General features: G+C 37.8%; 1 protein-coding gene across 18 annotated transcripts in view; it reads right to left on the reverse strand.

Moving 5' to 3' along the window:
* The window catches only part of TCF4 (transcription factor 4), a 327,533-nt gene that overhangs the window by 21,848 nt on the left and 284,302 nt on the right, over positions 1 to 21,383 (reverse strand). For 17 of the 18 annotated variants that reach the window (XM_050944685.1, XM_050944689.1, XM_050944686.1 and 14 more), the window contains 4 exons: positions 14,769 to 14,836; positions 13,321 to 13,399; positions 10,035 to 10,111; positions 7,501 to 7,704 (listed from right to left, as the gene is read on the reverse strand). In XM_050944685.1, the coding sequence (XP_050800642.1) occupies positions 7,501 to 7,704; positions 10,035 to 10,111; positions 13,321 to 13,399; positions 14,769 to 14,836 (428 nt within the window). The remainder of the gene's footprint in view (positions 1 to 7,500; positions 7,705 to 10,034; positions 10,112 to 13,320; positions 13,400 to 14,768; positions 14,837 to 21,383) is intronic. The other variant, XM_050944693.1, reaches the window with a different exon arrangement.

The following is a 21,383-nucleotide window of genomic DNA, read 5'->3' on the forward strand; positions in this document are numbered from 1 at the left end:
TTAAAAAAAATTGTATACCAGTTTTTGTTGTATAATGGTTGTAATCAATCCAATCATACACTGCTACAAAATAAATGTGCTTTTTTATGATTTCTGTGTAAAAGCTAGCATACAAATGCCATTTTACAAAACTCTATTTCAAATGTTAAAAAAACTCTCTACAACCTACATCATCTCTACAATAATGATGGGACTGACTAAAGCCAGGAAATTCACAGTCAAAGGCAACAACACAGGCTTAAGCTCATGTCCTTGTGGTGGGAGTAGAAGCAGATACAATACAAACAAACTAATCTTGGGAGTTTCTGTCTTGACTTGGAATTTCCTAACTTCTGTTATTTTCATAACTGCCATTCCTGAGACACAAATATTATGACCAGCTATGGGAATGAGATGCTTACTCTCATCATCTGCATACCATTACATACAAATACACTTCCAATTAAATGATATTTCTTAGCAATATTGCATGTTTGACCTTTGAGAACAAACTAAACTCTTTTTAGTGCATAGAGGTGTTTTGTGTGTGTTTCGCAAACCACACTACCTTCATTTTAATTATTATGGTTTCAATACTGGAAATGCTTGCGCATGTGCTTAACTTTCCTACCACAAATAGTCCTAATGAGACTATTCATGACAGTAAAATTAAGCACATTTGTGTTTGCAGGATTGAAGTCTAAACCTTTATTAAGGATGGCAGGTTGTAAATATTAATTTAGTCAAGATTGCAAAATAGTTTGTTGCTGGTGTGTCGAGTTAGAGATATTCAGGTTCAAGTAAACACACACCAAGTCACTTTAGAAGGCATATTTATCTGTTACATTGGTTTAGGGCATATCTATTAGAGCTGGGCGAATAACTGCATTTTTGGTTCAGTGGCTGAACAAAAGAAAAAAAGAAAAAATTCATTTTGTTTGAGTTTTTAAGAGCTTTTTATAAATAAAATTGAAGTGAAATTTGAAACAAAAAGTCAGTTTCAAATTGAATATCTAAACATTTCATTTCAAAAATGTCAAAATGAACTGTTTTGATTTTTCTTGGAATTTCGTTTCTGACAAGAATAATTTAGCAAAATTCAACGCAAATTTGCAAAATGTTTCTGTTGACCCAAATCTGCATATTTCAGTGAAAAAACAGTTTCATGTGAAAAACTTCACCTAGGTCTTATGTCTATTGTACCTATTCTCCTATGTATATATTGTACCTTCTAAAAGCTTCAATTTGTATTTCTGAATCTGTGCTGGGTGTATTTTATTTATATAGATACATAAAACTAATTCAGTGTAATATCCTTTTTTAGATCAAAAGTCGTTTATTGGGCTTTTTTTATAAAGGTAACTTTTTGACTTCTTTTCATGCTATTCTGTATTTCCTGCACTCCAATCTTGACAAATTTAATATTTGTACTTTGTAATTATGATAAAAATTACTATAGTTAATTCACTTTTATAGTAGCTTTTGTTAGTGGTTGTCAAAGAAATATTTAATCAGAACTTCCTTGAGAAGTCAGGAAGTATAATTCTACCCACTATACATTGTACCCAAGGTACAAGAAAGTTAAGGCTTGATTCTGCCACTCTTATTTAAGATGAGCAGTGCCTTATTTTGAGTATGGCTCTATGGTACTATTCAATAAAAGAGTGGAAGAAGTAGTCTATAAGTAACTTATCCAAAATCCCTCAGCAAATCATCAGCAATGGAAGTGAGCAGTTCTCCTAACTCCCAGTGTAAGTGGGATTAGGAATTTGGGAGTATGGAGCTTCCATACTTTAATTAATTTACTAATTTGTTGCTACCATGAGACAATATATGCCAAGTCTGAGCATGAAGTGATTTTTTATGTACCCCAGTTGCCTAATATGAGAGGAAAATTAGAAACAAAAACATCACCAACTGTAGAAATCCAAGGAAACTATTCATGTGCTTAAACTTGTGCATGTGCTTAAGGCTTTGTTGGACTGGGGTTTTAAGGAAACACTGCAGTGACAGAGTGAAATACATGAACCTCCCACTAGAAGTGTCATTCATTTCTCTTAAGAAAACAAGTAATCGCAGTGGGACAATTTTTGCTCTCAGCTCCACTGCTGAAAATCTGGAGCAATTCCACAGAAATGAAAGGATGTAATTCGTATTTACCATAGTGGAGTTGAGAGCAGAATCTGACCCAGTCTCATATTATTTTTGCCTGGGGAACAGTTTCATACTTGTCCAATATAGCACAGAATTGTGGAGGATATCTAATAAGGAATACCTGCTGGAAACTAACACAGACTCTGGGCTAAATCTCAAGTTACCCTAACATACTCCAAGTTTGAACCCAACAAATGAAGGTGTACAGTGGGCAAAGAAACTTCCACCAGCACATTCTGTACAAGTTTCCGGTCCATACCTCCCACTGCTACTTTATTTACTGCAGCTGGCCAAACTTTTATAGCCTGTTTCATGTATTAAAATTCAAATGTGGAAAACATTACCAGTATCCTCCTCGAATTTAAAATTTTTTCCCCCCCTTCAACTTCTTTTTCAGAGTGGAATGTATCAAATGGTCAAAGGCTAACTTAAGACTGACTCTATTCAAAAACTATTTCCTTTGTTCTTGTGTTTTTACTTCAAAATTCATACCAGTTTTCCAAAAGAAATTACCAGGCTTGATTCTTTCACACAAGTTACAGTTTCAGACAGTGACTAATACACTTTGTGCACTAGCAGACTGTTTTTTTCAGAAAGTTAAATGTGGAGAACAAGAGACCGAAATTTGCCCTTCTTGTTTTTAGAACTAGCCGTGTTGTCAAAGTGGCACATCTTTCACTGGAGCTGCCGTTCAATGTATTTTGTTTATGAGATTACTCATTGTTTTCTAAACTTCAGAAAAGAAGCAAGCAGAAGCTTGTCTTCAATAGCAGAAATGACAAGGTACCATGCAGCAGTTCATAATCAAATCAAATACAATTTTGGAAGAGAGCCCACCTTTTCCTAAAACAGGTACATAAGAGAAGAAATTGAAGGGTCAGATATTTCCTAAAAACTATATGAACAGTTTAATTGTTTGCTATTCTTTTTATTCCAAATCTAACTTCACCTACATCTGGTATTTAAGAGATGACTACATATTTATGGAACAAACTGTCTCTGAAGTGATGCCCTGGGTGCATGTTGCATCAGTTTAACATATGCAAAGTGAACAAAGCTACAAAAATTAAACTCTTTTCTCTTGATTGAGAGCAGATATGCAGAAACAGTTGTAAGTCACAGATCTGGCATTTAATAAAGCCAGATTTTTTCATTAAAAGCAGTATTGTTTAAACATTTGGAGGGAGATAGCGTTGTACAAACTAAAAATCTTAGATTATATGTATCCCAAGTGTATTTAACACATTACCTGAGGCCAAGCTAAATTACAACCTAGAATTTCCTTTTGTGAATTCCCAGCAACTGCTACAGACAGCAAAACAATGTCTGGGTTCATGCTATTTTTACAGGGGAGCGGGAAGAGAGATGGATTTAGCTGGGATGCTGAAAAGGCATCTTTCTACCTTTTGGAGCCTCGCTGGCAGACTATTTTAAGCCAGCATTTTTTAAAATCTATAAATGTCACTGGCCCAATTGTGGCTTTTAACAATGCTTCACCCATGACAGCAACTTTTAACTTTAGTTTTAGGATGGGGCAGAGCCAACCATTAGACTGACCACCGCCGAGAGAAACATATTTTAAAAATGAACCAAAAGAGAAACATTGACAACAATTAATAGTAAATAGCAGTAAATTACATTCATATCGAGTGTTTCATCCCAAGTGGTTTACAAGCTACTTAGAAACAGCACCACTGATTTGTACTTATTAAATTTTACTCAATGTACTGTATTGTAGTTCCCTGAACACCCCTCTCGGCATTTGTTTGGTCAAGGACATAAGGAGAAAACCCCTTTTCATATAAAAAAGATATGGGATCTTTAAGGTCCACATGTATGACAGACTCAGTTTTTAAGGTCTCACACACAATAAAGTGCATAAGACTAAATAAGTAACTGCCTTCAAGGGATCAAAGCAAGAGTTGACTCTGCCAGGATATCCTAGAATGGCCTAGTGATCTGTTACAGTGGTTGATGACATCATTTGCTGCAGAAATACCAGCAAAGTTACTACCCTTTACAGTGCAAACTTCTGTGTTGATAGCACAGGAACATTAGAATTGCCATTAGATTAGAGCACAGTGGTCTATCTAGTCCATTATTCTGTCTCTGACAGTGGGTAATACCAGATGGTTTAGAGGAAGGTGCAGGAGACCTTGGAACAGATAACAATGGAGTTTCTAGAGAGGACATTTTTCCCTAACCTGTGTCAGAGGTTGGCTTATGCCCTGTGGCATGAGAGTTCACATTTTTTCTAAACATTGTATTGAATCTTATCTAAAGCAATGCTGGATGTTCTAATTATCCATATAATGTCCATTCCTATTCTGAATGCTACTAAGCTGTTGGCCTCTATTACATCTTGCAGCAATAAATGTCATAGGTTAATTGTCAATTACCTTACTTTCTGTTTTACTGAATACCCCTTTCTTTAATTATAAGACAGGATGAATTGGACTACTAGATTCACCTTGTTTACTATACATTATTTTGTATACCTCTAGCCTTCCCCCTTTTATATATGTCCTTTCTAAACAAATCCACCATGATCTGTTCAATGTCTGATTGTATGGAAATCTTTCCATGCTTCCAAGCATTTTTGTAGCCTGCCTTTGAATCTCCTCTAATTCTACTATATTCTTTTTGAGACAGGGTAACCAGAAGTGAACACAAAACTCCAAATGAAAGCATACTCATGACTTATATAATGGAATTATAATATTTTCAATATTATTTTTTATCACATTTATTTTGCCATCTTAACATTTTGTTTGCTTTTTTTTGACCGCTGTTGTATACTGAGCTGGGATTTCCATTGAACTGTCAACAGTGATGGCCAAGCCTTTTTCCTGAGTGGTTACAGTTAACTGAGAAATAGCAATGCATATAAGTATTTCAAATTATTTCTTCTAATATGCAATACTTTACAATTCCCAACCCTGAATTTCATGTGTCATCCTGTTGCCAATTAACCCAGCTTGGTCAGGTCCCCTTGAAGTTCCTCACACTCTTCTCTAGCCTTGACTAACCTAAATAATTTAAATCATCTGCAAACTACATCTGTCCCTTTTCCAGATCAGTGATACAGAACACTTCTAGAACAGAATGTTGGGGTACCATAAGTGTTATCCTTTAATCATGTTGAAAATTGGACATTTAATCCTACTCCTCATTTGCTGTCTCTTATCCAGTTTCTAATCTATGAGTTCACTGTATGACTACTTAATTTCTTTAATAGCTTCTCACAAAGAATTTGTTTTGGGGTTTTGCAGGTCCAAATATGCACATCAGCTTGTTCTCCTTTACCTACTATTTTGCTGACATTTTCAGAAAAATCAAATAGATCAGACAGGCATGATTTTTCTTTACAGAGGCACAGGAACTACAAGATATTTTCCTTTGCAAGGTGTCAGACACCCATCATCAAAAAATATATATAAAATAAGAAGACATTGCCCTCAACGGAGAAAAATCAGAAACTATAACAGGAAAATTAGGACTAATTCTGCAATGATAATACTAAATAGTATTTATTCATGCACGAAACTATACTGTGAGATCACTCATGTGAGAAAGTACTACTCAATATGACAAAAACTTGTAGAATAAGGCCCTCAGTAAGCTGGACAATGGTATTATCCAAGTATAGAGAAGGTCTGATATTCTGATGTGGGATATTTAATCCAATGTGAAAGTCACAAGTAATCATACATGATCTCAATTCAAAAAAAGCACGTTAGCACATACTTAAGCATGTACTTAATTCCCATTGCTTAAGTGTTATCTTATATATGAATTATAGCCATCTATATTGCTATAGATATATGGGCATATGCTAAATAGGGCACAGGTATGGATTACAGCAGTAATGCAAAAGGCTACAGATCTTAAGCCTGTAAAAATAATGGCTTAACCAAACTAATTAAGACCTAAAGATGGGACATAAGTAACTAACTCATAAATGACCCTATATCACAAAAGGTCACAAAAGATAGAGTGATGTTATTTATAAGTTAGCGTTGCTAAACTGCTCACAGGTAACCACAAGATGCTAGTTTATACCAGCTTTAGATATTTTAAATCAGGAACATCAGCAGACAACAAGAACGCCATGACATGTAATTGACATATGCATTAATAAGCTTGATGTAAAAGGTCTAGTAACCAATGGAAGAAGGGCATTCCAATGATAGTTGGGTAAAGAAATACAGATAAGGAAAAGGGACTGAAACCCCTACTGAATATGCATATAGTATTAAGCATAGTGGGGGTAGGCATAACACATTCTAAAAGGAGCATCCTGTCTTACGTGCCCTGTGGAGATGCTAGAAAGACATCCACTGGTGGCGAAGAGGATGAGAACGATTATGACTAATACTTTGGGTTTCTTCTCAAGGCATAGTGTGAGTAATGCAAATACTAGACATTTCATTGTGTTCTCTCTCTCTTTCGCCAGACTACAATGTGTGTATTGTTGTTTGGTTGGCTAATAAAAGTAATTATTACAAAAAGAGCACTGTGTTGTCCCTTTTGTGCACTATGGGGTCCCCTTTCTATTGATAACCTCTCTGCTACTGTTGATCTTGGACTGAACCCTCACAATTTAAAGTAAGTGCAAAACCTCCAATTGGGATGGGTAATTAGTTAAGTAACCCATAATTACAGATAAGGCTATAGGATGCATTTCTGAATTGGGGCCTATAACTGCAGCCAGATTCCTAGGAGGATGGGTCTCGAGCAGAAGTTTCAGGCTAAAAAAATTTTTTTTTAAAAAAAGGAATAGGAAAACAAAAAGGGAAGAGAGAGAATTCTGGATTTCTGCAGGGTCCTAAAAAAAGCAGTGCATTTATACTCACTCAAATTGAAATGGAAAGGCAAAGAGTAGTAAAGGAAAAAACCTTGAAGATTCCTCTCTGATATACTTATTGGCATACGCATAGGAGAAAGATGGCGTATTATTCATACACTTGTCAGCCAACTAAATCTCTCAGACAAGCCAAACTATTTTAGAAAGGACTTTTAATGAGGCTGGATGCCAGAGTGCAGCAGCTTTTTGTCAATGGCAGCCTCACATCAGTCAGTCTTAAAACACATCAAAGAATACAGTTTTTACTGTCATGAGCAAAATGTATAAAATAAACATAATACGTGCCTCAAACATATACAGTGTACGTTTAAAAATGTCTCTTAGTACTACAAAACCTCACACAAATTAATTTGATACTTTTGTCATAAACATGAAAATATCTGCCGCATTAGCACAAGTAGAAAGACTCAATATCATTTAAAAGCCTGCAAACCAGTTCAGAAATTCTAATTACTTTACTGTTTTTAAACCTGCACTGTCATTTAATCTCCATAGCTTACCATTAGTGAATGTCTATTGGCTGAAAGAAGGCCTGTCCCATATCCTGACCCAAGACCTCCCATTGCTCCATTGTGAGAAGGCCCTATTAATCCATGCATGTCGCTATGACTACCAGGCATGGCTGTTGAAGGCCCCACTGCGTGGTTCCGGAGAACATGAATAGCATCGTCCAGTCTTTCCAAACGGTCTTCAATCCGGCTTTGCTGTTTGTTTATGAAAAACAAATCAAGAGAACCATCAGCAAATGTGAAGGGCCATTTAACATTTGAGACAAAACACACACAGATTAGGTATGCCACATACTGTACTGCTAGTTGGCATATGTGTGTGTGTGTGTTGGAGCAGGGGCGCACGGGAGGGGATAGGAGATGTGTAACTGAAAAGAGTTCCTTTTATTTCTTCCCCTGTTTAACAAAAGTGATTATTTTTCTTAGGGAAATAATTAAACTAGCATTCTAGGGAATTAGAGAGAATTTAACACAAGCACAGTTTTCATTTTCATGGGCAAAACAGGTTCAATGATTCCTCATGAACATAATCATTACTGTACATATGTTGCCCTCTGTGATTTTTTAAAAGTTTTAGAGTTACCTTAAGCAAAAAGAAGAATATACATCTAACTTATATCAGTCTCTGACAGGGCCTATTCTCCCTATGTAATCAAAGAATTATGAACAAAAAGTTAGAAAGAACCTATTAAGGTCATATAGTCCCATCTCCACAATTATTGAAATGTTCTCTATAACTGTACATCCTAAAACTACTTTCAAAAAATTGTTGGTAAGAGCAGTAATAAATACACCTCCTTACAAGTTTAGAGCTCTGCAGCCTGTATGAGATGTGAAAAACATTACAAAACAGAGATGTACTGAACTGTTAGTGGTGGCAGCATTTCTTATCATTTTCCTTGTTTGTTCTAGTGTAACTCATCCCCCTCTAAAACAAAAACTTACATTCATCCCCACTCCAGGAGGAGAGGGAGCTGCTCATGTTACCACTAGAATTCTCCCTAAATATGAACCATAAACAGCAGCGATATTGACTTTAAAGAAATCTGATTGCTGCTTTACTGGATTACTTCCTTCCAATATCATCTTTCTTTTAGAAAAATAATGCCATGTTGTTGGCAAGTACAGGAAGAGGAGAAGCAATGGACTCAGAAATAATACATTGTATTTATGCTATATAGTGTCCTTCATGCAAGGCGTCCATAAAATTTTATAAAGATAAGGATCATTATCCGCATTTTACAGATGGGAAAACTGAGGCACACATGATGAACTATTTGCCCAAGGTCACAGAGCATCAGTGACAGAGTTAGGGATAGAAATCAAATCCCCTCTTCACATTATTACTAGGTCACACTGTCTCCACTGGCACATGTCATATCTGATAAGTGGGTGCCTAAAATTTCTTGTTCTTCAACAAGATATGGGAGGGGAAGGTGAAAGGGCCAACCTCAAATCACTGGGTAACTTTCCTGCCACAAAAAAATAATTATTCACTCATTTCAGATCTCTGGAGCATAAAGGTTACAAAAACACTGCTATTTTATACACACAACTACACACCACAGCAAGCTGGGATAAGCTAGAAAGTATCTGGCAATGAATCATGATACACATATTTGTATTGGGCCAGACACTGCAGTCCTTGCTAATTCCTGACTAAGAGAAAACTCCCATTGAAGTCAGATGGACTTTTCCATGATTCAGTATTAGATGATTATTTATTTTGTCTTCAGAAACACTCTGCTTTTTTATACTGAGACATTTTTGATCTTTACTATTATTTATATAGCACCCAAAAGGTGCTAGGTGTTCTACAGAAATATAATGAGACAACTCCTTCCTTCCTATCTAGACAGACAACTAACAGAAAAGAATGGGATAAATAATGTAGTCTTTTTTAAAACCTTGCCCATTTGTCCCTAATGTGTTTCCAGCTGAACCCCAACTCTTACCTAATCTCTCCATATAAAACAATGTATTTATTTATTTATTATACTCTCGCTAGTGCTAGCCATAATTACCACCCCAATTCTGGCCAATTCATCCATCATATTAAGTCTACAATACTTGAAACACACCACATAGAATCCAAAAGTATTATTTAGCCCTCTACTGCACTTTCCCACCGTAAATACAAGTAACCTGATTCATAACACTTACACCTGTCCTACATCATAGCAACCACTTACTTTTCTCCCTGATATCCCTTCAAGCAATCCCTCCTGGCTGTAAACAAAGCCCTCCTTTTGTAATTAATTTTCTTCATTCTGGAATGTTTCAACAATACATTATCTGTTATATGGTCAAACACGACATCCAAGTCAGTAACAGTTGATATAAAAATATCACAAATCAAAGGATTGGGCCCCCATGTTACTAACTTAGCAACGATCAAGTAGTGTAAACATCCAAGGCACAGTAATCACTAACAAAATGCAAACCTGTGAGAGAAGTGTGGATGAGAAATGGAAAGAACAGCATGGAAAATACTGAGGCAGAGGAGGTCTCTAATCAAAACATACCAAAGAGTGTAAGGGACCTTCATAATTGGGAGATGATGATGCTTGCCCTCCATTTCTAGACCAAACAGCTGTGCCTGCTAATAGTAAAATGGGAATTACCATTAGAACTATGCAAACAAAAATGTCTTTCAAACTTTCTGGACGATTTTGTAGACATGTAAATGCTGTTTTCCAGATAGTCTATAGGGCAGACATATGGACAACTTCCAAAATATACATGGATGAAAAAAAAAAGATATTTTTGTAGTGAAGCACGTAGACGCAGGCCACAAAGTTGCCCCAGGCTGCTTCCTAACATAGAGGTTTTCATTGATTCGGCAGCTGTACCTAAGAAAGGCTTCAGCAGAAGGAAATGTCTCACTGGTAAAAGGAGAAGTAGCATTTTCAGAAGTGCTAAGAGGGGATTGCTAGACTTCTCTGTAAATCCAGCACACACTAGCTCATTATCCTAGCTGTGGTTCAAGACATATTTGATGCCACTGAACAAATCATTCAATCACTAAACTAATGGATTTGGGGGTTTTTAAGAAACAGGATTAAAAAAACAATAATAGTGTATGAATATCTAACTCAAAATTCAGTTACAACTTGTCATTCTACAGATGCTCTCATTTAACTCCTAAGATTTGCACTTTCTTAAGGCAGACGATGTTATTTTGCACTTACAAAACTTAAAAGGAGCTAACTCTTGGTTTATATTAGTTTACATCTCTTGAACCAAATCTGTTTCTGCTGAAGGTTTAAGCGTGAAATATATAAAGTCTCAACTTTTGCAGTATCATTTCTTTTAAACAAAGATGTGTCACTATTAAAGAGGCACATTAGACTTGAGGACAGAAATATTGGTTGAAATACTTTCCCCAGAAGGTTGTGTTTATGGCACACTGATCAGATTATTTGTATTGTTAGGGCTTCTTTGTCTGAAGCATATAATCTTTTGAACACTCTTCTGAAACAAGGCTACGGATTCAAGGTGGAGCTATTAGGGTTTTAATCTTAAAACGGAAGTTAAGTGGTATTTTCTGGGTTTAGAAGGTCAGGCCAGGATTGATCTCATGGCATTTTCCAGCCTCTCAGTATGCCATATTGACAAAATGGTGTGAACTTTGATTATATCTGGCACATTCACTACCAAATTCTGGTCTCCATAGATTTTCATTGTCTTTAACTTGTGATTTTGTCGCATCAGTGACCATCAGGACTTTCATATTGTTTCTGACGCCCATTATATCCTGAAGCATAAACAGTTCAGTTCTCCTTTGAATGTATGTCACTTATTTGTATTGACGTTGACCCTTGGATCTCTTTATCAAGTAAACTTTGTGAAAAAAAATGAAATCTATATTGCTTAACATACAACTGCTTTCCTCAACTTCAACTAAATCCTTTCTTTATAGTACAAGATGGAAATGATGGCAAAGCCCCCTAAAAGAAATGTAGCACATAGGGTGCTGTCCAGGGACAGGGACTGGTTCAGACAAATAAGGACTGTCTGTTGTCCTCCTACTCCATGATGGAGAGGGGGGTGGCCAATCTTCAAAGAAGGATTGATGTTGGAAAAAGGCAGCAGTCCCCACCCCTACCCCTACCCCCAGTGCATTTTGGCGGGACATGTTTGATTAATGTCACCACAACCACCTCACGTTCAATGGCAGATGTTCCTGAGGGAGGGCTTCCAATCCCTCTTCAGTGGAACTTTTCTCTTCAAGGCGAAGTTTGGGGACCTGCTATCTTTCTTCAGACATAGCTTGCCTTCAGGTGTTGGCTGGCCAGTCCACTCCTCACTCTCATTAATCCTTTCACTGGAACCTTGTCTCTTCAAAAAGTACTTTGGGGTTTGTGCCTCCAAGATTGTTGAAGCACTGTGAAACCTCAGGGCGTATAAGATCTATACCTCTCTCCAGAACTGCTAATCTCCTCGAGGGACAGATCATTCTAACTCCAGGATTTAACAATACCATGCTACACTCAGGAGTATAAACTACGGTATCTTTTAAAATGTCAAAGTGAGATTGACAGGACTTCCCCATATGAGTTCCTCGGTCTCACAGGACCAGAAGGGGGGAGCAGGATGCCTGTTCACCCACTGAAACAGATCCAGTGTTGACTCCCCCAAGAAGCTAACATAGGTAAGTTAGATCAAGAGCCTCTCAGATATAGTTATATGGTGAGGCAGTGTTTAAGGCTCTTGTGGGAAAGTCTCAAAGTTTCATACAATCTGAATTAGCTTCATATAGGTGTCAACAATTTCTGATGCTCATTAGAACCTAACTGCCTCTGCTTCTTTTCAGCTTAGCCCTTCACTAGTGCTAGTATATGCCTCCCACACTGAAAATTCAGCTATGAGGCTTATTTAGAAATAAAATTATACCACCAAAATATCTGTATCTTTTGAATAAGGATATCCTCAATATCACAGTGTACTATAAATGAGTTAAGCTTACTATGGCTCTTTGCACACAGCCACATTTTACGGATCAAATTCTGGCAGGCACTTTGCTTAGGACCCCTGAGGTCTTTGTCTACACAACAAAGAAAAACCTGTGGCTGGTCTGTGCCAGCCGACTCGGGCTTGTGGGGCTGTTTCATATCCGTCTAGACTTCTGGACTCGGGCTGGAACCTGAGCTCTGGGACCCACCCAGCACAAAGGGTCCTAGAGCCCAAGCTCCAGCCTGAACCTCAAAGTCTACACAGGAATAAAACAGCACTGCAACCCACGCTCCGCAAGCTCGAGTTAGCTGGCACGAGCCAGCCACGGGGTTTTTTTTGCTGGGCAGACATACCCTGAGAGAAAAATCATGGCAAATAGTCAGAATGACTGAGAGAATGTGGTTCCCCCAAAACCTAGAGAAAGGCTACTGTGTAAAGTCCTGTTAACTCCTTTCACAAAGCGGCCTGGCCTGTCGGCTAAGAGATGTGATCTAAATCCTTACACATGTCTACCCTCTTGAGGAACATTCGGAACAATCTGTTTATGGGGGTTGTCTGGGGGCAGAATATGGGTGTCTATTAACACTGCTTTTTTTTGGCAGGTAAAGGCATCTATTTAAAAGTAATTATGACCTTCTCTTCATGTTGATTAAAATATGTCTTTTATAAAGTACTTCCATTCATCTCAGTGAGTACAATAGTTAGCCTGTATGGGCGTTGCATTTATAAGAAAATATCCTAATGCTATTGTCTGGATGTAAATCACACATCCAGGTCCAGCAGGAGTTTATTTAAATTCCTCCTACCAAAAAATATGTTGAAATGTTCAGTAAAATATAATTGTAATAACAATACCTGAGAGAGAAGGGGGAGAACCAACAGGAGTTGAAGGATTTGATGAAAAGCTGTTGTTGGTGTGATCTGGAGAATAGATCTTTAAAAGATGATAAAGAATTAATCTAAATCCATCATAAACTGATGCAGAAAGAAATATGGAATTCTTATGAATTCAGTCCATTTAAATGAAAGCAGGAGAGGTTATAAAGCCTATTACTTTCATCTTATTTTTTTTAAAATAAAGACAAAACTGTATTGGATGTAGGAAGCCAAACACTAGAATTCTCTTAGCTGAGACATCTTTATGGAAACAGACACTTGCCAATTAAGAGATGGTTCTGATTGCCACTGTCTCTTTAGGGTACATGATGGTGGGTGCATACATTTTATTTCACAGATTACTTTAAGAATGAGCATTGTACAAAGCCTTACAACATTTCTGAAAATTATACTGTAGTAAAATTAAATCCTTTAACAGCCCAAATAGAGCAAAAGGAACAAAGGACGGCACAGTGGGTAATTTATAAGAGCAAACACCAAAGACCACTTGTCAATAACTATGATAAGACAAGACCAGGTGTGCCACTGGAATGGGTGAGGTGTGCCATTTAACTGCTGCTTAGAGTCAGTGATATGCAGTACACTGAATTTGCATCATGGTGATTGCCCTTGTTAATCATGTATGCCATATATCAGGAACCATTTAAAAGTGGACTCTGTACTATAACTGTCATTCCGGGCAACCTATTGTCTTTTTTTTTTTTTTGTCTTTTTAACGAAACATCTGCATAATATTCAAAAAAATTAACTCTCATGAGAACTCAGTGGAACCCACTCTGCCCAGAAAATAATTTACGTTGGTCCTTATTAGAAAGTCAACACATGCAACAATAACTGCCCAGTGATATCCGAGGTGCATCAGTATTTCCTTTTACTTAGAACGGGAAATGTGCTTTATACCTCAGGGATTACTGAGAGACAGCTGCTGGTTAATGCTGGCTTTTTAATGGCGACCACTGTAATGGAATAGATGGGAACTAGGGTGAAAAATATAAAATCTGAAAGCAAAAGAAAATCTAGATGAATTCTGTTTACAGATCATTTGATAACACAGAACCAAACCTACCACTGATTTTTAGGCAACCTCCCTCCCATTGTTTTTGATAAGTGAAGTGTGTGGAAGATTGAAGGACATGGCTCCTAGTCATTAAGTGCCCATGAACGGTATAAGATTTCCAGTCATTTAATTTCTTTTCTGTTATAAAATTAACTCTAAAACTTTTTTAAAACATAATTTCACATCGATCATTAAATATTTCAATTGATAGTAACTCAACGCTGATGACCTCTGAAATCAAATCTCTCCTGTTTGCTGTTCATCTTCTTAAAATCCAGGCATCCATTGCTGATTAAAGTTCACACTTCAAAAATGATAAACGTGTAAACCAAAGTAAATATTTCCTTACAGAGGCAAGTGCTTTCCCCAGTGCATCACCAGTCTGTGAGCTGCCTGCTGCCCCACTTCCTCTGTTTGCTGAAAAACAAAAGATTGAGTGTAAAAACAGGCTGTGAGACATCTGAGTTTTCTATTCCTGGTCCACTTACTCATAATTTAATTGCATTATAATGCTAATTACATCACATTAATCTTTAATTGCCATTAATTTGTTTGCTAAGGTAGATATCAAACATATTAATATTACAATTTTGGTGACAAAATATAAACTTGACATCTTTGGAGTTTTTCAAATATATTGCATATTTGATACCACTTGACCATATGGCTTTATGTTTTCTAAATGAATGGCAGTCAATAGTAAAGAATAGTCAAAGGTATGAAGTTCATAACCAGATAAGCCTATGTAATATGTAGCCTTTTGTTCAGAAATGGCTGCTTTTCTTTACCCTCTAGTACATAATCATATTTTCTACCAATGAAAGCTTACCATATTTACATTCTAAATCATTCCAAATTAATACCTTGTAGCACCTTTCTTCTTCAAGAATCCCAAAGCACTTCTTAGAAGTATAAATGCTGTATATACATATTGCATGCAAAAAATTTGCATTAAATTCTTAAGGTTGCAAAATCAAGGACTCTGAAGTTAGGAAATTCCTGAATTACAGTTGCCTGTGCAACTGTAATGATAACAAACAGTCTTTAATTACATGATCACATACTATTTTTTCCACAGTATTTCTGCCTCATTCAGTGCATAGGCTGGACATAGCTCACTTAACGAACAGCTATTGATTTTGTTTTCTCTTCATTCAATGTGTGGCCCTTTGCCTTGTTTACTGCGGGCTATTAGACCTTGCTTTGAAGAAAGAATTATTAATTTCCTCATGGGATTTTCTATGGCATTCATCACTGCAATATCAGAATGCTTCACACATATTAATACATTTATTTTTACAATGCTCCTGTAAGATGAGGGACTATTATCCCCTTTTTACTGAAAGAGAACTGAGAAACAGAGACAGAAAAGTCAAAAGTATCCAACAATTTTGAGTGCCCAATTTGAGACACCCAGGACCTGAGTTTTCAGTGCACTTAGCATAATATGGCACATATGCTCAAAACAAAACTCTGAAAGTAAGTGTACGTTAACAGCAGCTGCGAGTGCTCAGCACTTCTAAAAATCAGACCCAGAAAATAAGGAGCACACAATTAATGATCACTGTGGAAAATCTGGTTTAAGTGAGTGGACTAGTATCACATAGGAATTCTGTGGCATGGGCAGGGATAGAATCCAATTCTTCAGGGCAGCATTCAACTGCCTTAACTGTGACACCAGACATTTTCTTCCCTCCTTCATTCGCTACATATCTTTCAACTTTTGCAACAAATTAAGCAGCATTTCTGCAGACAACAGCCTCATTCACTGCCTCATAACCCTGCTCCACCCACATAGCATGCCCATCCTGTGCACAGAATGAAGCAGGGATTCTGGAAAAAAATTAGTATGTGATCATGTAATTAAAGACTGTATCATTATGCATACACACAAGGGGACCGGATTTAGGTTGAACAGGCAATCTTAATTCTGGTATGTCCTAACTTCTGAGTGCTTGACTTTGCAACCTTAATAATGTTCTTTAATATAGCATTTCTGTGTAATTTCCCAGGGTTTTAAAAGAGCAAACAAGCAAACAAAAAAACCAAAACAAAATACATTCCATCATATGGCATCATATTGACACTTGCATGATTGATCAGGAGAGTTGGAACCTTTAGATCCATCAAACAGATACCTTCCATTTAAGCTAACAAAGTAAAAAATAGCAGCAGTAAGTTGTCATCCTCTATGTGGACCAAGGGAATGAGACAATTTGCCAGTGGGTTTCACAAATATTTGCTGACACTAGAGGAATGATGAGTTGCAGGAATCTTGAGTCACAGGCTCTGCAGAGGAGTGTGTTCTAGTCATCACAGACTGTTCTGCCCATTCCTCCTCAAGCATCACCTTCTGCCCCGTCTCATACAATCTACCCTGTCCTAATCCTGTCTCTTCCCCACCTCTGGCTCTTCGACCCAATCCCATTCTCGTCACCTAGCCAGCCTCAGTCTCCATTCCTCAGGTTTCTCATACAAATTCCAGGCTCCATGCCCAACAAGTTCTAGTCTCAATGCCTCCAAACCTCCTGTGCCAATCTCTCACTCCCTCAGCTCCTCACTCAACTTGTCTCTCTCCCCACAGTGACCTCCAATATCTTCTCCCCTAGCCACATACCTGATCCCCACAGGTTCCTAGTTCCAATCTCACTTTTCATCCATCCCAGTAGCTCCCCACCTTGCCCCAGTGTGTCTGTGCAGCCACTTCCAGTTCTCTGTCTCTCACACCTGATCCTCATCAGACCTGCCTACCCTTCCCTTCACCTGCTTCCCTTCGCCTGGGTAGTTCTAAATATCAGTCTTCTTTCCCCCACCGACAACTTCCTGTCCTAGTTTCCCTCACCCCTACCAGCCTCCATTCCCTATCCTTCTCCCTGCTTCTGGTCTCAATCTACTCCGTCCACTCCTGTAGATCTATCTCTTATCCCCTCTGAATTTGAATCGGGCAGCTTCCGACTCCATGCTTCCTAGGCCCAGCAGGGAGGTCACTGAGAGCACAGCAGGGAGAGACTCCCTGCTCTCAGTTCAGCTGCCCAGTCCTAGGTCCAACATAGTCCACAAAATCCAGAGTTGAAACTGCAGCGAAAGTCCTGCTCAGCAACAGGCTGGAGCACACCCAGTGTGGATGGAATCATCAGGGAATTTAGCTTCTAAAATTTAAGAAGTCTCTACTGAGCACATTCAGAGTGTGATTTCTTAAAAGGCATATAATTTGGCCAAATCTGGGTAGATTTTCACAAGGAAAGCCAAAGGTGCAATCCTGACAAAAAGGCCACTGTCCTGCCAAATTCCAAGTCTGTGCTCCATGGTATGGGGGCACTACACCTTTTTTAAAAGGGGAAAAACACTGTTTCTTCTCTCACTTCATTCTCAGAAACAGCTGAAGCATTTTGGAAGAAATTTTCAAGAAAAATTCAGCCTGAGGCAGATACCTGACTTGGGAAATTTCAGCCAGAAAGGCTAAAGCTTGGCAATTTTATAAGCAACTGAAAATAGGGTCTGGTAAGAATTGTAGGACAATCTTAATAATCTATGGTGTTACTACCTTCCCTATATTAAAAGCACTGAACAGTACAAATCTACTGGACACTCAAAACAGGTGGAGAAGAGAAATTTTGTTCACGGCAGTTAGTATAAATCAGGGGTTCTCAAACTGGGGGTTGGGACCCCTCGGGGGTCACGAGGTTATTATATGGGGGGTTGTAAGCTGTCAGCCTCCATTTCAAATCCCGCTTTGCCTCCAGCATTTACAATGGTATTAAATATATAAAAACGTGTTTTTAATGTATGGGTGGGGGTCGCACTCAGAGGCTTGCTGTGTGAAAGGGGTCACCAGTACAAAAGTCTGAGAACCTGTGGTACAAATATACTGCAGATAGGCTCCCTGTTTTTGGTGTCGCTTCTGATTCAACTCACATGCTTCCTCCTCTTTCTCCTCTCAAGGAGAAGGGTTTTTGAAACTTTGCATTGTGCAGTGGGACTTGTCCTGGAAATTCCATAGGCTACATGATGTAGAGACACTGCTTTCCTCATGCATCCTCTGCTCACTTTCATGTCCATTGGTTCCCCTCCTCCCACATAATAGAAGGGAACTTATAGCCTTGTACTAGAAAATGTATGGGATAAGTATTTAGTCATTATGCCAGATAGACAAAATATGTAGCACATGTTCTAAAACTCTAAGTATTTGCAATAGTTGAAATGTGTTTGCATCTACCCTGCTCTACTATGAAAGGTGAGCAACTATCAGTAAAGCAGCAAAGTAAGAAATCCTCTTAAAAACACCAAAGAGCAATTTTAAACTCATGTACCGTACATACATCTGATCATTAAAGGTAAACTTTCATATTAGAGAAAACGTGAGAGAAATGGAATACTTAAACAAAACAGAACTAGCATTGCAAATGTTTGGATCTTTGCCTCACACTCACTCCCTTTGTTTGCTTACTCAGTGAAGTCATCAACCTGTATTTATGACATCAAAGCCCACAGCTAGGGAAACAACTGTGGCATGACAACAACTGATCATGATGATTGCATCATGAGTAAACATGCCATAATCATGACTTCCCTGAAGGAGTAAATAAGAGGTACAGAAGGGCGTTAGGGGAGTAAGCCTTAATTATAAACTAGACATGCATTGCATATTGTGTACCATCAGCAATTTGCTGTAGCCTAGGTTTTGTGGGGAAACAGAGGATGTCTCTTTTCACTCTCCCACGAGCAGCAAAATCACAGAAGGGAAGTCTTCCTGCATCTAAAAAGAGCATCATCCCCAATTTACGATGCCTAATCTCCCTTATGAAGCGTAGCTCCTTCACCAGAAAAAGATCTTCTCTACCCAACTGGAGGCCTAAGTGCTCCAAATGAAAAATGTTGATACTTACTTCCTTGCCATGTTACCTAACTCCACTATAAAACTTGAAAGCACTCTATATGGTTCCCTCTATCAAAAGAGGAGTTGTTTCTGCCTCCAAGAGGTTGAGCCTCTTTCTGTACTGAAATCATTTCCAGGGGGAAAAAAAAGAGTGCTTGGTGTGAACGAGAACAGTATTCTGAGTCTATTTTCCTAGACAACATGGAAGATATAATTAAAGTGGAAATATCATAGCTTGTATATTTTAACTTGACTAGGTAAGAAAACATCAAGTTAGAAAGAACCGCTCTTTATCTCAGTGTATTAAAGCATAGTGACACCTCTGCTTCTGTCACGGCAGTACCAAAAAATACAGTTCTGGTAATTACACATGAAATGTCAACGGTTTTATCTTTAACTCAGATATATCTGAATGTTTTCCCCACTATTAAAGCCCTTTTCAACGGCTAATGTCTTTAGCGGAAGGAGATTTTGATTAAATTAATTTAGAAATGTTTCTCTAGTGTTGCTGGCACATACATCCTCGATTGCTTTATTTTCTGGTAATATTTTTACTCATTATTGTACACTGAAAAAATTAGCGTATAGGGCAATAGTTGTTTATTTGTGATCTCAGCTTAGTTTGAAATTAGGTCTGCAAGAAATACAAAATTTTAGGATTTATTCCTCTGAATCACAGTGGAGAGTAGGAAGTATTTACACTCAGAGATAACAACAAAAAATGTAAAGTCAAAGAAACAGAAGTCCTGGTGTTAATTAGAGATAAATGTTTAAGTAATATAATGTAAATACTGTAAATTCTAACCTAAAAGTTTGTAAGTTGAATAATTTCAGACTGACATCTAGAAATTGAGTCACATATTTCAGAAAGTAAACTATAAAACAAATCAAAACCTAAATACTCTGTACTTTCTTCTGGATATTTGTTTTAAAGAAAGTGATTCTCTAATTCAAAAAAAGGCAATCAGAAAACTCTTCTTTCAGATCTTCACAGAGAATACAAACTCCAACAGTTTGCTGTCTCCACATGTGTGGAAATCCCATTTATTAACAGCAAAGAACCGTTTGCATATAAGGAGAGTAGTTTCTCAGAGTCACACTGTACTATTCAGATCCTTTAAGAGAATTTAACCCAGTGATTAGGATTAAGGTTGCATATACAGATACCATACTCTGACTAAGTTCCCAGTATTACACTACTTATTACTAAGAACAAAGGAATTCCTCCTATATACTGCATGTAAGAACTCTGAAGACTAACAGCTATGAGAGATAGTAGAGAAAGTGAACAAGGTAAGGGAACTGACAGATAACTCTGCCCAAGAGATCAAACTGGACACATCCAGACTTTGAACTCAGATCTGTTCCTGAAAGAGAAAACTGCATAGTCTGAGAGTAAATGGGATGTGTGTACACTACAAGTGCGTCAGTGGAACAACTGTAGCATGGCAGCTACACTGCTGTAGCGCTGTAGTAGACACTTGCTACGGTGATGGAAGGAATTTTACCACCACTGTAGTAAATCCTTGACAGGCGGTATCTAGGTTGACAGAAAAACTCCCCTGTCACCCTAGTGGTGTCTAATATAGGGTTTATGTTGGTTTAACTACATTTCTCAGGGGTGTGAAAAATTCACATCCCATAGCAACATAACTACATTGACCTAAGTGCTAGGTTAAGTGTTAGATCAGGCCTGAGATTACTCTAAATAAATTGGGCTATTGTATATTTCTTTCTATTTCTCAAATAAATTAGCATTTTGTTTAAATGTAAACTAATCTTTTGTTTAGCTGGTATGGTGATGTAAGTGCTGATTGAAACTTTTGGGTGACAAGAAAATCTCTACCCTTAGGGGAATAAGTGAAAACAGATATGGCTAATTGCTTTAGAAGTACATAAGATCCTAATAAGAGGTTCAGTATGGTCTGTGGTCTGACAGCAGCTTAGCACATTGAGCCTCATGGACTTCAGGGGTAAAAGGACCAAGCTCAGAGAGATTGTCTTGACAATCCCTAGATGTAGGACAGACTCCAAATTGTACAAGAGGAAAGGAGCAGTTAACTCATGGCATCCCAGATAAGCAGATGA

Source organism: Gopherus flavomarginatus, chromosome 3 (genome assembly GCF_025201925.1).
Source record: "Gopherus flavomarginatus isolate rGopFla2 chromosome 3, rGopFla2.mat.asm, whole genome shotgun sequence".
Lineage (NCBI taxonomy): Eukaryota > Metazoa > Chordata > Testudines > Testudinidae > Gopherus > Gopherus flavomarginatus.